At 39.2% G+C, this 18,088-nt stretch overlaps 1 protein-coding gene across 1 annotated transcript in view; it reads left to right on the top strand.

Moving 5' to 3' along the window:
* Nucleotides 1–18,088, top strand: part of LOC140235927 (cubilin-like) — a 48,283-nt gene that overhangs the window by 22,376 nt on the left and 7,819 nt on the right. Inside the window, exons 16-31 of the mRNA XM_072315919.1 lie at nucleotides 628–793; nucleotides 1,500–1,678; nucleotides 2,695–2,869; nucleotides 3,993–4,174; nucleotides 4,593–4,676; nucleotides 6,534–6,621; nucleotides 7,197–7,346; nucleotides 8,823–8,965; nucleotides 9,724–9,892; nucleotides 11,625–11,806; nucleotides 13,167–13,338; nucleotides 13,843–14,036; nucleotides 14,897–15,080; nucleotides 15,492–15,673; nucleotides 16,164–16,350; nucleotides 17,428–17,621. Of these exons, the coding sequence (XP_072172020.1) occupies nucleotides 628–793; nucleotides 1,500–1,678; nucleotides 2,695–2,869; nucleotides 3,993–4,174; nucleotides 4,593–4,676; nucleotides 6,534–6,621; nucleotides 7,197–7,346; nucleotides 8,823–8,965; nucleotides 9,724–9,892; nucleotides 11,625–11,806; nucleotides 13,167–13,338; nucleotides 13,843–14,036; nucleotides 14,897–15,080; nucleotides 15,492–15,673; nucleotides 16,164–16,350; nucleotides 17,428–17,621 (2,631 nt within the window). The remainder of the gene's footprint in view (nucleotides 1–627; nucleotides 794–1,499; nucleotides 1,679–2,694; nucleotides 2,870–3,992; nucleotides 4,175–4,592; nucleotides 4,677–6,533; nucleotides 6,622–7,196; nucleotides 7,347–8,822; nucleotides 8,966–9,723; nucleotides 9,893–11,624; nucleotides 11,807–13,166; nucleotides 13,339–13,842; nucleotides 14,037–14,896; nucleotides 15,081–15,491; nucleotides 15,674–16,163; nucleotides 16,351–17,427; nucleotides 17,622–18,088) is intronic.

Raw genomic sequence — 18,088 nt, 5'->3', positions numbered from 1 at the left:
CTACACCAGTGTTCACAAAGGTGACCATAATGTAGGTTAGACAAACTTTCAGTGCAGTAAAGACTTTTTTTGATAGGCCTATACCGTAAAAGTGTAAATTTCCACACATTTTTCCCCGACACGAAACTAGTGTGAAAATAAAGAGAACCCAACTCTTTCATCTTGTAATATATAACAATATATTTTCTTTTATTTCATTTCACAGATTTTGAAACGTGAATTTTATTTTAACTGACAGAGCGTGAAAAATTGCTTACGTGAATATTTTCACTTTTACAGTACTGTAAAAGTGGAAATTTTCGCGGTGTTCAAATTTTCGCGCATTTCGCGCAACCAGAAACTAGCGCGAAAATAAAAGCACGCGAATATTTTTGCTTGCCATATGTGCCTGTGCGTGATGTCTTGATTCCGCGGAATTAAAAACACGCGAAACTCTTCCAACCCGGCCAGTCGCGAAAAATTGGTCACGCGAAAATATCCACTTTTACAGTAGTAGAAATTTTAAGATTATGTTATCTTATTCCTTGACATTGTTTCCAGACATGTGCTGATTTGATGAAGAAATGATTCCAGCAGGTACACTAGTCTTTGAACCAAGCACAGTTCATATTTTCTTCTTACTTCTAGCTGGAGAATCCAGACACCGCCTTCTTACAGACATTCTGCGGCAAGCAGCATCACGTTGTCTGGACAACCACAGCTAACGCCGTCATCCTCCGGTTTAGAACAGACGCCATTGTGACATACGATGGATGGAGAGCTTTTGTAACGGCAGAGAGAAGAAATCTCGAAGGTATTGCTAGAAGTTATTTGCACCATTGGAAATATTAATTGTGGTTATCAATGTAAATATTTTAGAATTGATTTGCTACTGTGTTCTCAAAAATTGAATTGATTTGCATGTTTTCAAATAAACAAATAAGGAGAAAAACAGAGGCAAAATATTAAAGGTAGCACCTGAATACCTATGTACTGGTAATAGACAATATCATTTGTCTCATTGTGAGAATATTAAGTGCAGGCATTACATCCCTATTTTCCTCTTTTTTGTGATGCAGATGTCGTTTAATAGTATGAGATGAAGAGTGAGAGAATGGCAATATAGGAGGAGAAGTTAATTCTTAAGGCTGAATATTGAGACTAGCAAGAGAATGCAGAGATACTATTTCTTAAGAATATTGAATTATTTCATGTCCTTTATTATTCCCCTTTTATAACTTTCTCAATACTACTTAAACTACTGTAAAGCAAGATGTGTTCGTGGCATGAAATTTTCGTGAATTGCCACTGGTAGTCACTGCATATAATGTAGACAAGAACTTTCAAGTGCATTGGAATTTTGCAAATCTTACCTCTCGTGAAATTTGCAAAATTAACATGCATGTGAGCATTTTTTGTTTTACAGTATGTCACACAAGCTGTCAACATTACCTCAAAGACTAGGTGCCAAAAGGGTTAATGTTCCTCTGTCTTCCACGGTATGTCATTCTCCCAAACAGACTGCTCTCTGGTCCAGACCACACCCACTGGTAATCTGACCAATCCTGAGCATCCAAACTCACTCCAGGAGTACCGTTACTATGGCTGCGAGTACATCGTCCACGCCCACCCTAACGACCGCGTCATCGTCTCCTTCTCCTCTTACATCTTCCAGACGGAGAACCCGCCCGAAATGATGGTAAGAGGTATCTTTTGGTCAGATGATGGGTTACCATGGAGACAGGCTGGGCATTTTGTTAACGAGATGAAATTGTCTCAAAATTTGTCTCATTGTGAGTGTTGGTGATTCATTTCTGTTCAACGGCAATCTCTCTACTTGCTTGAGTAGGAGATTGTCAAAGACAGTGACACAAAAAATCCACGATGTTAATCCGTTTAAGACTAGTCCCAAGTATACTCGGACAGGTATCTATGGGAAATGCATGTTAAAGCAAAATCAGCCCATCCTCTATGGCCCGAATTCACGAAAGTGGTACAAACAAAACCATGGTCTAAACCATGGACAAAAACCATGGAGCGCCAAGTGTCAAACAGAATATTTCGTTACGAAATTGGTCATTTCGTCGACAAAATGACTGTTTCGTTAACGAAAATATCATTTCGTGGACGAAATGTTCATTTAGTTACAAAATGTTGTCATTTCTTTACAAAATAATCATTTCATCGACGAAATGACTGATTTCGTAGCGAAATATCGCATGCGACACTTGGCATTCCATGGTTTTTGTCCATGGTTTAAACCATGGTTTCATTTGTACCACCTTCGTGAATTCGGGCCTATGGGTTAAATTGACTCTAGAACAACATTAAGATAAGAAAGCAGTGATTCAAATTGAATTGAATTGAAAGTGTATTTATTGATTAATATCCATTGCAGCCCGCAGGCTGAATTGCAGACATTTTACAAAAATATATAAACACGATTACTATAAGATACAAACAAGATTGTTTAAATACATAGAATGAAAGAAGAAGAAAAAAAGGATATCAAACATATTCCTTTTCCATATTCCTTTTGATTTTTCAGAAGCAAGAATAATGGACTGTGGCTGCAATGCAGATTTAAAAACCTGTGCAAAGCATGACGGAAACAGAAATTTAAGAAAAGGATCTGAGCAGGCAGTGGGAATTTTGAGTTCATTAATTATGAATACCCGGTAAATTGATTTTGATTCCTTTCTCGTATCTCCTCAGCTGGACCCAAGGACGAGTGACCTCAATTTCATTGAGATCTCTGGCTTCCTCCTCCCTTTCTCCTGGACGTCTGACTCCAATGAGCTCTCTGTTGCCTACCACGCCCCTCTCCCCTACCGTACCTACATCTTGTTTGAGGCTGACTACCGGAGACTGGAGGCTCCACAACCTGCTTGTATGTCTCTGCTTCAAACAGGACCATCTTTTTCTGTTCTTTTAATTCTCGCTATCGCCAATGACGTAAAAAACTCCTGCGCACGCTAAAGAGCTCTGTCACAGGTGCACTGTGGGACTCCTCGGTTCCTTGTTCGCTTCCGGTTGTCTCACATGAGTCGCAGTTTCCATACGATTCAATGGAGTTCTTTGTCTGCTTTTCCGTTGTTAGCCCTTTCTTTCTTGGCTATAATTCAGCTTAAAAGAGTTGAAAGTGTCTAAGCTTTACTGATTTGCGGTCACTAGAGTCATGGTTCACTACTGCAAGGCTTCAATGTGCTGGTCACATGATGGAAAGCGAAGAAATCTTCAACAAAAAATAACTCTTTATAAAGACAGAGCGTGTTGTGAGTCCATGTGCAGCCAAAACCGGGGCAAGTTTGTCCCATGAGCTATCCCATAATGCATCTAAAATGCTGCTCTGTGCACGGCACCTACGTTTTGGCGATACCCTCAATTGCAACTGATTGACAAATTCCTTTCAATGACAACAGTAAACCTCACTTAATTCATCATTTTAGCAGTAACCATGATAGAAAATTAATCAGCTTGGACTTAAAACCAAAGACCTCCTGATTGGCAGACAAGCATAAGTCAGGCATCATAACAACTAGACTATTTATATTAAAGGGCGATTTTTCAATTAGTTCCACATTAAAAGAAAAATTGTCATGTAAGAATAATTACTGTGAATTGTATGTGCCTTATTACAATAAAAAAAAAAAACTTATTTTAGTACCAATTAATATCAGTTTGAAATAGTGTTCTACACGGAGGTGGTGATTTTATGTAGTCTTTTGTTAGAGCTCGGGTTGGAACCTGGTGCAAGCATTGTTTAGCAACAATATAGCCTTCAGAGATATTCGTCCAGGCCAGGTGCGATAGTTTAGAACCAGTTTCCATGGCGATGAATGGCTAAGACATCACACTTTGGTACACTGTTGCATCGTTATGATGTGGCGGGGAGAATGATGGTAATTGTCCTGATACAAGATAATAAGTAATTGTCAAGTTGAATATGTCTGGGGTTTGATTTTTATCTCATCAATGCATCCTTGCATCATCTCTGTTCAACTTCCATGCAGCCTGTCAGCGTTTTCACGATGCTGGCTTCGGAGGTACCTTCTCCTGGCCCCTGGAATCCATGTCTACCGGTCTCCAGAACTGCTATGTGGTGGTAAGGACCGATCCAGATGAGTCGCTGCGTGTCCAGCTGGTCTTCAGAAATCTCAAGATGCCACAGTCTGACTGCAACAGCTACATCAATGTAAGCACTATCAGTCTGTGAGGTTTTACATCAATGTAAGAACAGAAAGTTTGTAAGGTCTTGGCTTTTGCCTACCTTTCTCAAATTTTCATCACATTTTTAAGATGAGGCATCTAATGGAAGTGTACAATGTAAATTTGAGTTTGTGGTCAATGTTTGTGTGTTTGTTTTTTGACACAAACATGTCAATAAATCCTTCCCTTGGTATCAAGGAGGGCAAATATTGCATGATTTAATATTTTTGCAATATAAGTCACTAGAGAGACCCACCCTTTGTGTGCTTAAAGAGACTAAACAATTTTTGTGTAAGGTCTGTAACTCTGTGTGCTTTAAATGTTGATGGCTCATAAACACCCATAGCATTGCACAAAAAGGGCTCATTCAAAAGTTGATTATCCTTTATTCTCAATTTTTGCAGACAATTGATACAACGACGAGGCGAAATGATATGTACTGCCAAAGAATAAGGCTTTCGTTCTCGTGGACCTCGGATGCTAATGAGGTAAGGTTTTTACCTCAAGGAGATCATTTGCTAGTGATGACTTTAGTTTTACCCACAATACGTCATAAAACCATGTACTAATTTCTTAGTGGCTGAAGGTGTTCACAGAAGTTCTTCATATGATGAGGACTAGGGTTCAAGCCTCCATTGAGACGACTCTCGTGCACACCCCCCCCCCCCCCCCCCCCCTCTTGTCATGGAACAGTAGACAGTATGTATGGCCAGGAGGTGCACTCTCTTCGTATACAATGGATGTATTTGAGACCAAGTTTTTACTGGGGGGGTCAATTTGACCCCCCCCCCCCTTCACATCTCGGCCGCCGATCACGTGATCGCCGCAAAATTTTGCCTGAAGATAGAGCCAGATGTCAACTACAACATTACATGGTCATACAGTAGAAAAAGAATGTGCTTTCTATTTTTAGAAAATTAATTATGCAAATTTACGTATGAAATCATATTTTCACCTTGAAATCTATGAAAATGACTGAAGGATCGCTAAATTTTTGTGTCAGAGTTCCTTAAGACACATCAAACAATTTTCTTGTAAAAAAATAGCAAAATCCAAATCAGTTTCTTTTGTTTTCTATTGTTTTGTTAATTTCTTATGTATTTTATTGTTTTTTCGACCTTTTGTTTCCTACTGTTTTTTTCGACCTTTTGTTTCCTACTTTTTTTTTTGCCAAAATTTGTTGCAGGCACTTTTTCAAGCTTATCTACATTAGAATTGATTAATTTCAATGGTTAAAAGTTGAAATAATCTAATTTATATCAATTTAACAAAAAAAAAAACACAATTTGCATTGGATTTGCACACGATATCATGAATTTGAGCCGTTATGGGGTTGACATGCATATGCAAAACGTTACGTAACTTCAGAACAGAGTACCCAGACGTCGCAAATTTGGTCTCAAAATATGCGGGAGACTTCAATGAAAAAAGTCGTGAAACGAAGCGGCAAAATCTTTGCGCGTCGCAGAATCGTGGCGCAAAATTTGGAATAGGGTTAATCTACCTAGGCACCAGAAATGTTTCATGTAGTTAGAAATGTCCCCACGGAACAGAGATACACATAATGTATGTCATAACCTTGTAGACCTGTAGGAGACTTCAAGTGTAATATTTGCATTGTAGAGCCATTAACAGAGCTTTATAAGAATAGTGATTTTTTGCCAAATTTCATTGTCTTAAAATATTTTGCTGAAACTTGTTTGAAGCAATTCTTGAATATGTTTGAAAGACAATTCCGTTGCCATGTTGCTCCCATCCAGTACATGCAGATTTATAAAAGTATAGGATTAGAACATATGTCCTGCAACTGATTGACAAATTGCCCTACATCGATGTAAATAAGCACTGAATTGATCAGTGTTTTAGTAGTAGCCATGATAAAAAATCATGGGCGTACATACTCGAGCAGGATTCGAACCTACGACCTCCTGATCAACGGACAGGCGTCATCTCCACGAGACCACCGAGGTTTCGCCTGACAGCAAGTGTTGGTTCTAATCCTTATAGCGTGCAGCGGGTACTGCTTTGTTATTCAAAATCATGAAATTCTTCTGTCAAGATGTTTTCATTGCAACTGATTGACAAATTGCCCTACATCGACGTAGATAAGCACTGAATTGATCAGTGTTTTAGTAGTAGCCATGATAAAAAAAAGTCGTCATGGGCGTACATACTCGAGCAGGATAGTTGCAATAAACCATCTCGACGGAAGAATTTCATGATTTTGAATAATATGTCCTATTGCCAAAAAAAACGTGTGGAGCTTCAATACCTGTTGGGTAGAAAAATGCTTGCTTGATCCAATAAGAATCTTGAACATTGTGACTTGACCTTCTGACCTATAGGTCATTGTTCAGTTCTTCCATGGCCCGACGTTTGCCCTCCACCAAGTTGAAGCCGAGTTTAGGAGCAGAGAGAGAGTCCAACCAGCAGGTGAGTGGGAGGAGAATTTCATTTCGTAGATGTCATGTCTATAGCACACCTCCTACATGGTTTTCATTTCAATTCACCCATTTCTTGCTGGAATTTAATGTGATGCATAGTAATACTCTGAGAATTACTGTACAAGCTGTAATTTTCTGCATGGTTTCATGTTTGCAGATTCTGAGAATTGCCTTTAAACTGCACAAATAATGCATAACCATATGCAAAAATGGCATTAAAAAAAAAAAAAAAATCATGCCATACTATAGGTCTTTCATGTAGTACATCGTCACTGGGATGACAAGACCTTATATCTCAAGTTTCGGTGAAAATGACTTTCTTGGATTGATCATTTTATAATCAGTTCAGTGATATCCTGTCCAAATTCTTGCTGTTCTTCCTCCAAAAATGAAGACACCATGGCATATCAAAGGAAGGGCTCTCCTGTTTAATATAGTGCTTTGGCTGCCATGTTGTTGTGTTCTCCTGAACATTTGACATTTCGTAGATACAAGGTCTTGTCACCCTGGCAAGGACGTATGAAATACAAAACTGAGATCAGAAATGTTCTGATGTTATGACAGATGCCGAGGTTCTGACTAACCAGGCCGGTGGGGCGTTTGCCAGCCCAAACTATCCCCACCCTTACAACGGTGACTCCAAGAAAGAATTCCTCTTCCACGCTTCTCCTGAGCACCTTGTCATTGTTGTCTTCAAGGACTTTTCACTGGAAGGTAACACTATACGTTCACACACGGTTGCCAAACTTAAAGTTTAGTTCGAAAACTTAACCGTCGATGATTAGCTCCACTCGTGAATTCACGACGCAGGTTCACATGCGCATCTAAACTTTAAGTTACAACTTCAATCCCACTCGAGTATACACCAGAAGTGCAGAGTCTTTGCTAGATGACCTTATGCCCATACAAAATAGTTCAGCTGGAGGTTGAATAGGATGTAAACAAGAAGCGAGGTTCATGCTAACTCACAAGCTCGTTGATTATTGTGTCCACATGGAGTGAAACTACAAGTGGGGACCCCTCGTGGAGAGAGCATAAACCTTAGATGTCTTGTGGTTCTATAATCATCGTCTAAGCTTTAAGATAAGTTAAGTTTCGAGTGTGTCCACATGGTGCTAAACTACAAGCTAATCATCAGGAGTTAAGTTTTTGAGCTACACTTAAAGTTTGGGAACAGCATGTGAACCTAACATCTGTACGAACATACAAAGTGGCCGTGAAGCTCTAAAGTTATGCCCCTCTCGGGGCTAGGTTCAGGAGCACTTGGAGAAACACTCTACACTCCATATAAAATTAATGTTTCACTTGCTGTTAATTGAACCACTTGCCCTTAGAATGATGTGTTGATGATGTGCTCCATAAAAATAAAGAAAATGGTTCTACATTATTTTATGAGGAGTATTAGCAGGGAAAAGTCTTCACATTTATGTTAACCCATTGAAGACGAATCCTGAGTATACTCTTGACAGGTGTCTATGAAAAATGTGTCTTTTAGCAAAATCAGCCTGTCCTCAATGGATTATTCAAGCAAGGCTGCAGCTGGGATTATTGATAGCAGGTCAATAATTTAAGTACTTAGCTGTTTGAGGAAAGTGATACTTAATGCCAGCGTGTTCAGAATCTTCCAGAGACAAGTCTTATGATATGGAAAGGAAGGGACATTCCTGAAATGAACCCCTTTATTACTGGGCCTTGTTTTGAGTTATAATTGATTACTGTAGAAGTGGATATTTTCGCGGGACTAATTTTTCGCGCTAGGCCGGGTCAGAAGAATTTCGCGTGTCTTTAATTCTGCGGAATCAAGGCATCACGCACAGGAACGTATGGCAAGCAAAAATATTCGCGTGTTTTTATTTTCGCGCTAGTTTCTGGTTGCGCGAAATGCGCGAAAATTTCAACACCGCGAAAATTTCCACTTTTACAGTATTTAGTTGATTTCTATGGTAAGTCTATGGCAGCCTGAGTAGTAGGGAAATTTATAATCGATTATATCTTTTGATAAAACGGGGCCCTGGTCTATTAACATGCTATATACACGTATCATCCACATCTTCTCTTCAGCTTCTTGTAGTATTGCCTAACATAGCAACAACAAATCCCTACTGTATTCCAATGATAGGCCCTTGAACTGGTATTGAGAAAAACGGGTAAAATAGATATGATTTATTCATATAAACTTTCTCTTTGCAGGTGCCATTGAACCTAGCAATCTTCAGACAAGCAGCAGACGACGACGCAGTGCCAGTGGAAAAAAGTCTCATTACAGACACATGTATCGCAGACAGGCCCAGAGTGAGCCCTCTACGGCAGAGTGTGAATATGACTCGGTCACGGTGAGAGTGTTTTACAATATCTTTGCCTTTCGTACCCAAGTAATGGGAAGGAGAAACCCGAGGATGAACAATCTTGAAAGTTCTTTTCTCTTACAGTCATACTAAAATGTTTTGACATAATGTTTCTGGAAGAATAATACAGGGAACTATGACTATCAAATAGTAAACCCACCATTGATATTACCTTTAGCATATATTTATCTAGTTTTCAAGAAAGATTCCAGAAGGAAGTAAAAAAATTGAAGGAGACACTCTTAAAAATCTGCTTCATATGCACCGTGCATAGATTCCAGACAAAGTACTGTAGCATTCAACATGAGAATAAATTGCGAGAGTCTTGGAGATAATTCTATAGATATTTTTTTAAGTTTTGTTGGGTTTGTAAAACAAACGTACACAATGTAATACAGGCAAAATGACATGTAAAAACAAATAATTACTGCTGTAAATTTGATGTTCAAACAGACTAAATATTGAAAAAACTGTTGCGAAGGTACATGTATCCTCTAATACACCGACCAATGATCACAATAATTACCGGTCAAGGTGTAATGTTTTTTTCTGCCCCCATGTGACCACTATACACTAAATGACTGAACACTTGTTAACCCGTTGAGGATGAGTCCCAAGTATATTCCGGCAGGTGTCAATGGGAAATGCGTGTTGTAGCAAAATCAAACCGTCCTCAACGGGTTAAGGCTGAACAGACCTTTCCTGTCTGATCTTGCACACAAAATGGTTTCTTGTTTCACCACCAGGTGGAGGATGTGTTGGAGGACACGGTGACAAGTTACTGTGGTGACCAGCAGCCGTTTGGGGTGATGACCCAAGGTAATGAGGCTCTGGTACGATTCACCTCGGATGCTACTGTGGAGAAGAGAGGGTTCAATGCACTTTATGCTTTTGAGCCTCGACCAGCAATCTCTGGTAAGTTAACCCTCCTCGGGACATCAGCCTCTAATCCTATTGACATCGTATGTTAGCAAGTTACCCTCTGGACTGAGAGCGTTCAGTCTTGGTGATACAAGACTGGTTCACATTCGTAGAGTCTCCAACCCCATGCATCTCTATAAACAGGAAAAATGCCTGCCTGGTCAGCGAGCAAACTCGAGGTTCTGATTCCTTGAACAGGCGCACAATATTGCATGCATGTAGAACAAATCACAAGTGGGAAGAGCAATGTCTCTTGTGTGCGGGTTCATCAAAGGGCCTGTGTAACTCTCCGTTGAAGACTAGTCTTAAGTACAGTTCTGCCTATGATCAACATCACAGCTTGATTGCACTCAGTGCTTGCCGATCACCCTTGAGCGTTCTCCTCAGGCGTTTTGACATCAGCCCAATGTTTCGAAATGGCGCGCTATTTTCTGACTTGGGAAATTAACTTGATCACGAAATAGCACGCTATTCGATAATGTGAATACAAATTTGCACCCTAATTGATTGACATTTCCGAAATAGCAGGATAATTAATGCGAACTAGCGCGCGATTTGATAATGTTCGGGCTGATGTGAATAGGTAATGAAATAGCGCGCTAATTTGCGATCGCGAAAAATATCTCGAGCTTGGATTTTTATCGGGTTGATGTGAAAACGCCTTTCCTTGTGTACAAATTTTAACATGCACATTTCATCTCACATGAAAATCCATAGATCATTAGCGTGCCAGCTGTTGACGTACTCACGAGTACTAGTACAATTGAAGAGTTTGTTTGCAAAAACCGATAAGTCCATTTTTGAAGATTTTGAATTACGGTCTCTGTCATAAAGTACAAAATAATACCTTTTAAATGATATATTGGTCATTACATATAAAGGTACATTTTTGAAGTTATGGTCAAAAGAAGCAAAAATTTTGTTATTATTCTCTTTATTTTTCTTGACCTTTAATCGCAAATATCTCCATTTGGCAAATATGGACTTATCGGTTTTTGCGAACAAACTCTTCAATTGTTCCCTTGTTATGTACCTTTATGGTATACTCAATCAGGTGTCTGTGGGAGATGTGTGTTAAACCAAAATCAGTTCGTCCTCGACAGGTTAAGGACTATGTCAGCTCTATAAGGTTGTAGATGCTCACTGGTGTTGTCTTAAGCCTCATTTTTTATGCCTCCGCCAGGAAGTGGTGCCGGAGGCATTATTTTAATATGCAACTGTACATATGTATATGACAAAACTAAAATTTCGCATTAAAAGTTTAATGTTAAGTGGGAGAAAATACATCTTAAGTAAGAAATTGACACCCACCAAACTGGGTAAAAGGCAAATTGGAGTGGGAGATTTTGAGAAAAATTGCCTCAAAATGGGAGATATCTCCTGCCAAAAGCAGGAGACTTGGAATCTGTACATCAGAATCACATGGACACATCTATGCAAGCAATATGTACTTTGAGTATGAATCCATTTAGGTCTGTAGATTGCTACCTCAGATGGAATTTAAGGGAGAAAAGGTTAGAAAAAACACCAAACTTTGTGATAAGACTGAGACATAAACTTTTATTTTTATGTGCATTTTCATGTTTTCTGTGTGTACAGTTTGTAATGCTTACATGACACCACATTGATTTCATTTTCTTTCTTTTTTGTGAGGTGTAGAAAATAAAACTTGGAAGTTGAACACATCGACTAGTGGTGATCAATTAATTGTTTTATATCAACACAGATTGTGGCCAACTCTTTACAAGAGATGAGGGTGTGCTGCAGTCTCCAGACTACCCTAATCACTATCCCAATGGTGTCTACTGCCGAGATGTCATCCAAGTCGACCCAACCAATCGCATCGTCATCGACTTCAACTTCCTAAACATCCAGAGTGACCCGAAATGTAGCAAGGATTACCTGGAGGTTTGTGTGTTTGGTGCTCAGCTAGCCTCGTTTCAAGTCTTTCTACAGCTATCAATTTTAAGTTTATCTTTCTGAAGGAAAACAAGTCAGATAAAACTCTGTTTAGAGTAAGAAAATGGCAGTGTGAAAAGAAGTCACATAATTTTCAATTCAATTTAAAACAAATTTCATTTCCAAGATTACAAATTCATTTAGGTACAATTACAAGGAATCAGTGTAATATGAAGTATATAAATTGCAGACATTTGAAAAACAGAAGAAAAATGAGCAGTGAACACTTTACTGAAAGTTTGAGGAAAATTAAACCATCTGTTCAAAAGTCATGGATTTTTTACGTTTTGGTGCCACCACTACTGGATGAGAAGACTGCTACAGTTTGTAATGTCACATATTGCATACTTGCCAACTAGTAAGATTTTATCAGATTCAGTAAGAATTTTTACGTTAAAAATAGCAAAATTAGATTTTCTGTCAGAGAAATCAGATTTTTAAAAAATATTTAGATATACCTTTCATGTGTATTTTCTGAAGATTTGACCGAAAGTAAGATTTTTAATTTCAGTTTGCATATAAAATAAGATTTTTGCAATCCACGAGTAATATATTTCATCTTTAAATGTTGGCAGGTATGATATTGAAAAGGATATAAAGAGAATATAAAGAAACTTTTCGACATATTTTGATTTTTCTAGCATTGTGAAAGAGCACTCAAGTTAACTCTTTCAGAAAGCAGGGGGAATGATATGACCCTTGACATGTGTAAGTGACATATTGAGGGAATGTGCTCTTTAGTAGAAATGAAATTTTTGGAAATTTTCCATTTATATTCTTTATGTCATTGTTTTTCAATGATGTCACAAACTGTTGTCTTCTCATCCAGCAGTGACAGCACCAAAACTTCATGACTTTTGAATGGATAGTTCAATTTTCCTCAAACTTCACCAGTGTGTTCAACTTATGTCGCTGCATTCACCCAATCTACATAATACATATTTGAGTGAACTTGACCTCTAAGGCCAGAATTCACGAAGGTGGTACAAATGAAAGTATGGTTTTAAACCGTGGGCAAAAACCATGGAATGCCAAATGTCGCATGGAGTATTTCATTACGAAATTGGTCATTTTGTAACAAAATGGCAACATTTTGTAACTGAATGAACATTTCGTCCACGAAATGATAATTTCATTAACGAAACAGTCATTTTGTCAACAAAATGACCAATTTCGTGACGAAATATTCCGTGCAACACTTGGCGCTCCATGGTTTTTGTCCGTGGTTTAAACCATGGACAAAGATTGTGCCACCTTCATGAATTCGGGCCTAAAGGTTAGATTCTCATTGCGTATCCTCTTTTGACAGGTGCGAGACGTTGTGACAGGTTACAAGCGAGTCTACTGCGGCAAGTATTCCTCATCCTTCAGCTGGGTCTCTAACACCAATCTCGTCTTCCTGACGTTTATCAGCGACGATGCCAAAACATCCTCCGGATACGATGCGACGTATTCTGTAGAAGATCGGTCAGATGACCCCAGTGAGTTGAACAAACTTTACCGAGATATTTCAAGGGTGAACTCTTCACTTCCACCCATCCATTTCAAGCTCCATAGGCTTGAGGTTGAAGACAATTATATACTGTAGTTTGACGCAACAGTTGGCACAAAGTAATGTTCAATTTCTGAATCATATGTCAAAGTTTACAATCGGCAGATGAATTTCCAGATATTATAATCATTGTTACTGTTATTCTCTCTTCCTCAAAATATGCCCACATGAATTCTGCACTGAAAATTGCTGACAGTTCATGGTGCCAAGTAGGTTTTGGAATTATATCATGCAGGCATTATAATTATTACTACAGTGTATGACATTGTGTGTGTGAGATTTGTCTTTACTTTCGATAATGTGAAATGTATTTATATGTTCGTTTTTGTTTTTGTGTGTTTATATCATATGTCTGTTTTCGGGTGGATGTCAATTTCATTACTTGTAGATGTGATGTTATCCTAACAAGATATATGATGTTTTTCCTACACAGCCTGTGTGTACAACATCACTGGCTCATCTGGCACAATCCACTCGCCGCGTTTCCCTCGCGACTACGCCAATCAACTGCGATGCGAGTACAACATCACGGTAGACCCAGGGTACGGCGTCCAGCTGACGTTTCAGGAGTTCCATCTCGAGCCTCCACTTCCTGGAAGTACTCAGTGTACTTTTGACTATGTCCAGGTGAGTTGGTTTGGAGGTCAGTGTACTTTTCACTATGTCCAGGTGAGTTGAGTTGGAGGTCAGTGCACTTTTGACTATGTCCAGTTGAGTTGGGTCGGAGGTCAGTGCACTTTTGACTACGTCCATGTCAGTTGGGTAGGAGGTCATTGTACGTTTGTCTACGTCCAGGTGAGTGTGGTTGGAGGTCAGTGTACTTTTGACTACCCCCAGGTGAGTTGGGTCAGAGGTGAGCTGTCCGCTGATTTGCATACATGATTGAGACCAATTTTACTGCTGACAGAAAACATGTGATGTGACGTATTCTGTAGAAGACCAGTTAGATGACCCCAGTGAGTTTGATAAACTTGACCATGACATTTCTCTAGTAAACGTTCTGGCAGTTGGCAATTGACACTTAACTATGTTATTGTGTGTGCAGTGTAATTTCTACTGGTCTGTTCTTCAGGAATACTGCCCAACATTTCGCACAGAACCTACCTGGCAGGTGCGTTAGTGCACAGTGAAAATTTGGGGCAGCTCACTTTACCAGGGGGGGTGTTTCATAAAGCTGTTCGTAAAGTTACGAACGACTTACGAGCGACTGGTGATCAGTTCTTGTGCTGAATTATGGAAATTCTGATAAGTATAGCACATGAGAATTGATCACCAGTTGCACGTAAGTTGTTCGTAACTTTACGAACAGCTTCATGAAACAGGCCCCAGGTTATGTACCTTGCTCTGTGAGATTAATGAATGAAGCAGGATATTTTATATGTGTGGGTTGTGACTCTCTCACACAAGAGACCTCCATTTTATATCTTATCCGAGGGACAAAATGTTTTGCATCTTACTAGACGGAATGTATGTCTTTCTCCCTACAGATCATCGACCCGACAACAGTCAACATAGTGACAGCAGAGAAGCTGTGTGGGAAGAAAAATCCGTTTGAACGTCTGGTGGAGACCAACCAAGTCACCATCATCTTTAATAGTGACTTTATTTCTTTCTATGAGGGATTCTTGGCTGAATACCAGCAGGTTTCTCTTGGTGGACAAAACATTGAGAGTAAGTTTGGTCAAAAAGCAGATAAGTCTCAATGGCTGTAGTCACACTAACAAAACTTCCAGAAGTTTAACTTTGAGAATGCTGTGCAAAATAATTGCTTGTTTGTTCACACTGGCTCCCAAAATTCTAGAAATTTCAGATCTCAATAAGTTCTCAAATTTTGTGAAGAGCCAATTAGACTCGCAAAAGGTAAAACGCAGACAAAAGTTTTGTCTACATAATTCATTGAATGCTAGTGGACATTTGCGAAAGTTTCATGTCGCAAAAAGGACCGTCGGCTCCAATTCGGGAAAATTTCATGGCCAAATGTTTCTGGTGTTAAAGTACTTAGTCTATGTTCTCTAGTCAGACTAAAATATCCGTGCAATGTTGTTGTTTTTTTTTTTTTTTTTGTTGTTTTTTTTCCTCCAGGTTGTAATGAAGAGCTGACAGGAACATCGGGATATTTCTCCAGCCCTGGTTACCCCGGCAACTACCCAGACAACGCTCTCTGCATCACTCGCATCATCGTTCCCGAAGGCTACCACGTCATCATCACATTCAATGACTTCAACACTGAGGGTTATACAGGATGTCCATATGACTTTGTATTGGTGAGCATCTTTTGAATGAAATCCAAATATTTTATATACATGTGGGTAATGACGTATTCCATGAAATGTTGTCCGTGGCATTTTTACATCTATTTCATTTCTTTTCATTTCATTTCATGTTTTTTTTACCATTTACATCCATGGCATATCAAAGAGGAAAGAATCTTCAGAAAAAATGCATACTAGTAGTAGGTTTCCATTTTGAGTTGAAAGAAGTTGGAATTTCTGAAATTTTCTTTGTCCAAGGTACACCTAATATTGGTGTGTATGTACACATGTACGTCATTCTTGTATCAGTTGTATTCACACTGTTATTTCAAGGCTTCCCAGAATAAAGTACCTGTTTGTCTTAACTGTATAGCTATCATGTTCTATGTAAGTGTACCCCAGGATTTTTGTGTTTTGATCTAAATGAAATAGATGTCCCTGAATTGAAGTGAAAATGTCATAACCTTTGACCCTCAGTTTGCCCTTTGACCTTTGTCTTTAGGTGGAAGATTTGGTGTCCGGGCTGAGTGAGAAGTTCTGTGGCAGGAAACAATATTCCTTCACCTGGACCTCCCAGAGTAACCAGGTGACCGTGACTTTCAAGAGTGACGATAGGACGCCCTCGTCTGGTTTTTATGCATCATACGAGTCTGAGCCAGACCCGCAGCCTTCAACTCTCCCCATCACAGGTACATAGTCTTATATCAATGGTCCGAATTCACGAAGGTGGTACAATCTTTGTCCATGGTGTAAACCATGTACAAAGACCGTAGTTTTGTATGGGGCGCCAAGTGTTGCATGGCCTATTTTGTTACAAAATCAGTCATTTTTTGAATTCGGGCCTATGTGTTTTTCAACGGTGGTACACCAGTGCTGCTGCAAGAAATTAAATAGAATCATAGATGTCGTCACTCAAAAGGTGTATAGTCAAATGGATGTTACAATATGAAAGCACAGTCTCGTCAGAACTGGATATAAACGCAAATCAAAGTGAGCAAACTCGAAGGAGAAACATATTTATGGAATATTTTAGTTGCTGCAGTCAGAATTTGAAATTGCAGTTGTGATTCTGCTTTATTGATGTAGGCCTTGAGAGAAATAATGGATATAAGGTTTAATCATATCTTTCGGCAGTTAGAGCTACTCGTACATTAGCCAGGACAGTATCTCAGAAAAGTGAATACATTCACTCCTCACATTTCAAAAATTCATCACATTTTTTTCAACAGATATATTGAAACAACAACCATCTGGTTTTTCGTGTTGACTGTGAGATGCACTCTCTCAAGTTGCCATTAATCTTGGAAATTGTGACAAGCTGTGCTATCTAGGCAACAAAAAAATATTTCCATCCTACACATATTGTGCAATGAATACCGTAGAATGTATTCAAGTTTTATTTCTGTATATCAGATGTCCATTGTCTCTCTCCAATTCTCTTCTCTTTCCTTCTCTTTCCTTCTCTTTCCTTCTCTTTCCTTCTCTTTCCTTCTCTTTCCTTCTCTTTCCTTCTCTTTCCTTCTCTTTCCTTCTCTTTCCTTCTCTTTCCTTCTCTTTCCTTCTCTTTCCTTCTCTTTCCTTCTCTTTCCTTCTCTTTCCTTCTCTTTCCTTCTCTTTCCTTCTCTTTCCTTCTCTTTCCTTCTCTTTCCTTCTCTTTCCTTCTCTTTCCTTCTCTTTCCTTCTCTTTCCTTCTCTTTCCCTCTCTTTCCCTCTCTTTCCCTCTCTTTCCCTCTCTTTCCCTCTCTTTCCTCCATGGGTCTATCCAGGCTGTGAGTACGGTGGGTTCACAGAGATCAGTCAGGATTCTGGAGTGCTCCAATCACCAAACTATCCAAGCCTTTACCCTCTCGACATCGACTGCGTCGTCCGCATTAATGTTCAGCCCTACTTTGTCTGCGTCATCACCTTCACCTACTTCTCTCTAGAGGACTCGAGCTCCTGTCAGTATGACTACTTGAAGGTATGTCCCTCTATGTGATGCAATGTTTGGGGATGGGGGCTTGAGGCTAAGTTTTTAGGGTGGGGGAAGAAACAAGACTTTGTTCTTTACAACTAGTCAACTTTTGACTCGGATAGGACATAAAATGGAGGTCCAGTGTGTGAGAGAGTCACAACCTTTACACATTTTAAAGATCCCACTTCATTCATTCATCGCAAAGAGCAGAGTGTTTAACCCGATGAAGTGGCCCCAACTTGCATCCAACTGGACCTCATGGAAGACCAGCTATTGCAGCTGAATATGGGCTATCCAACCATTTTGTCACCTGAAAAAATGAAACAAATGAACTTTCCTATCACATGATTTATTCTGTGAACATATTTGATAACTGCCATTCAAAGATTTTCTGTTTGTTTTGGTTTTAAAACTCTGATGGAATGAAATAAGCTGAGTTGAGACATTGATGAAGTGACTTTTGAAAGAAGACA

The sequence above is a fragment of the Diadema setosum genome, chromosome 12 (genome assembly GCF_964275005.1).
Source record: "Diadema setosum chromosome 12, eeDiaSeto1, whole genome shotgun sequence".
NCBI lineage: Eukaryota > Metazoa > Echinodermata > Echinoidea > Diadematoida > Diadematidae > Diadema > Diadema setosum.
Note: the sequence above shows the minus strand (reverse complement) of the source record. Positions and strands in the feature narration are given on the sequence as shown.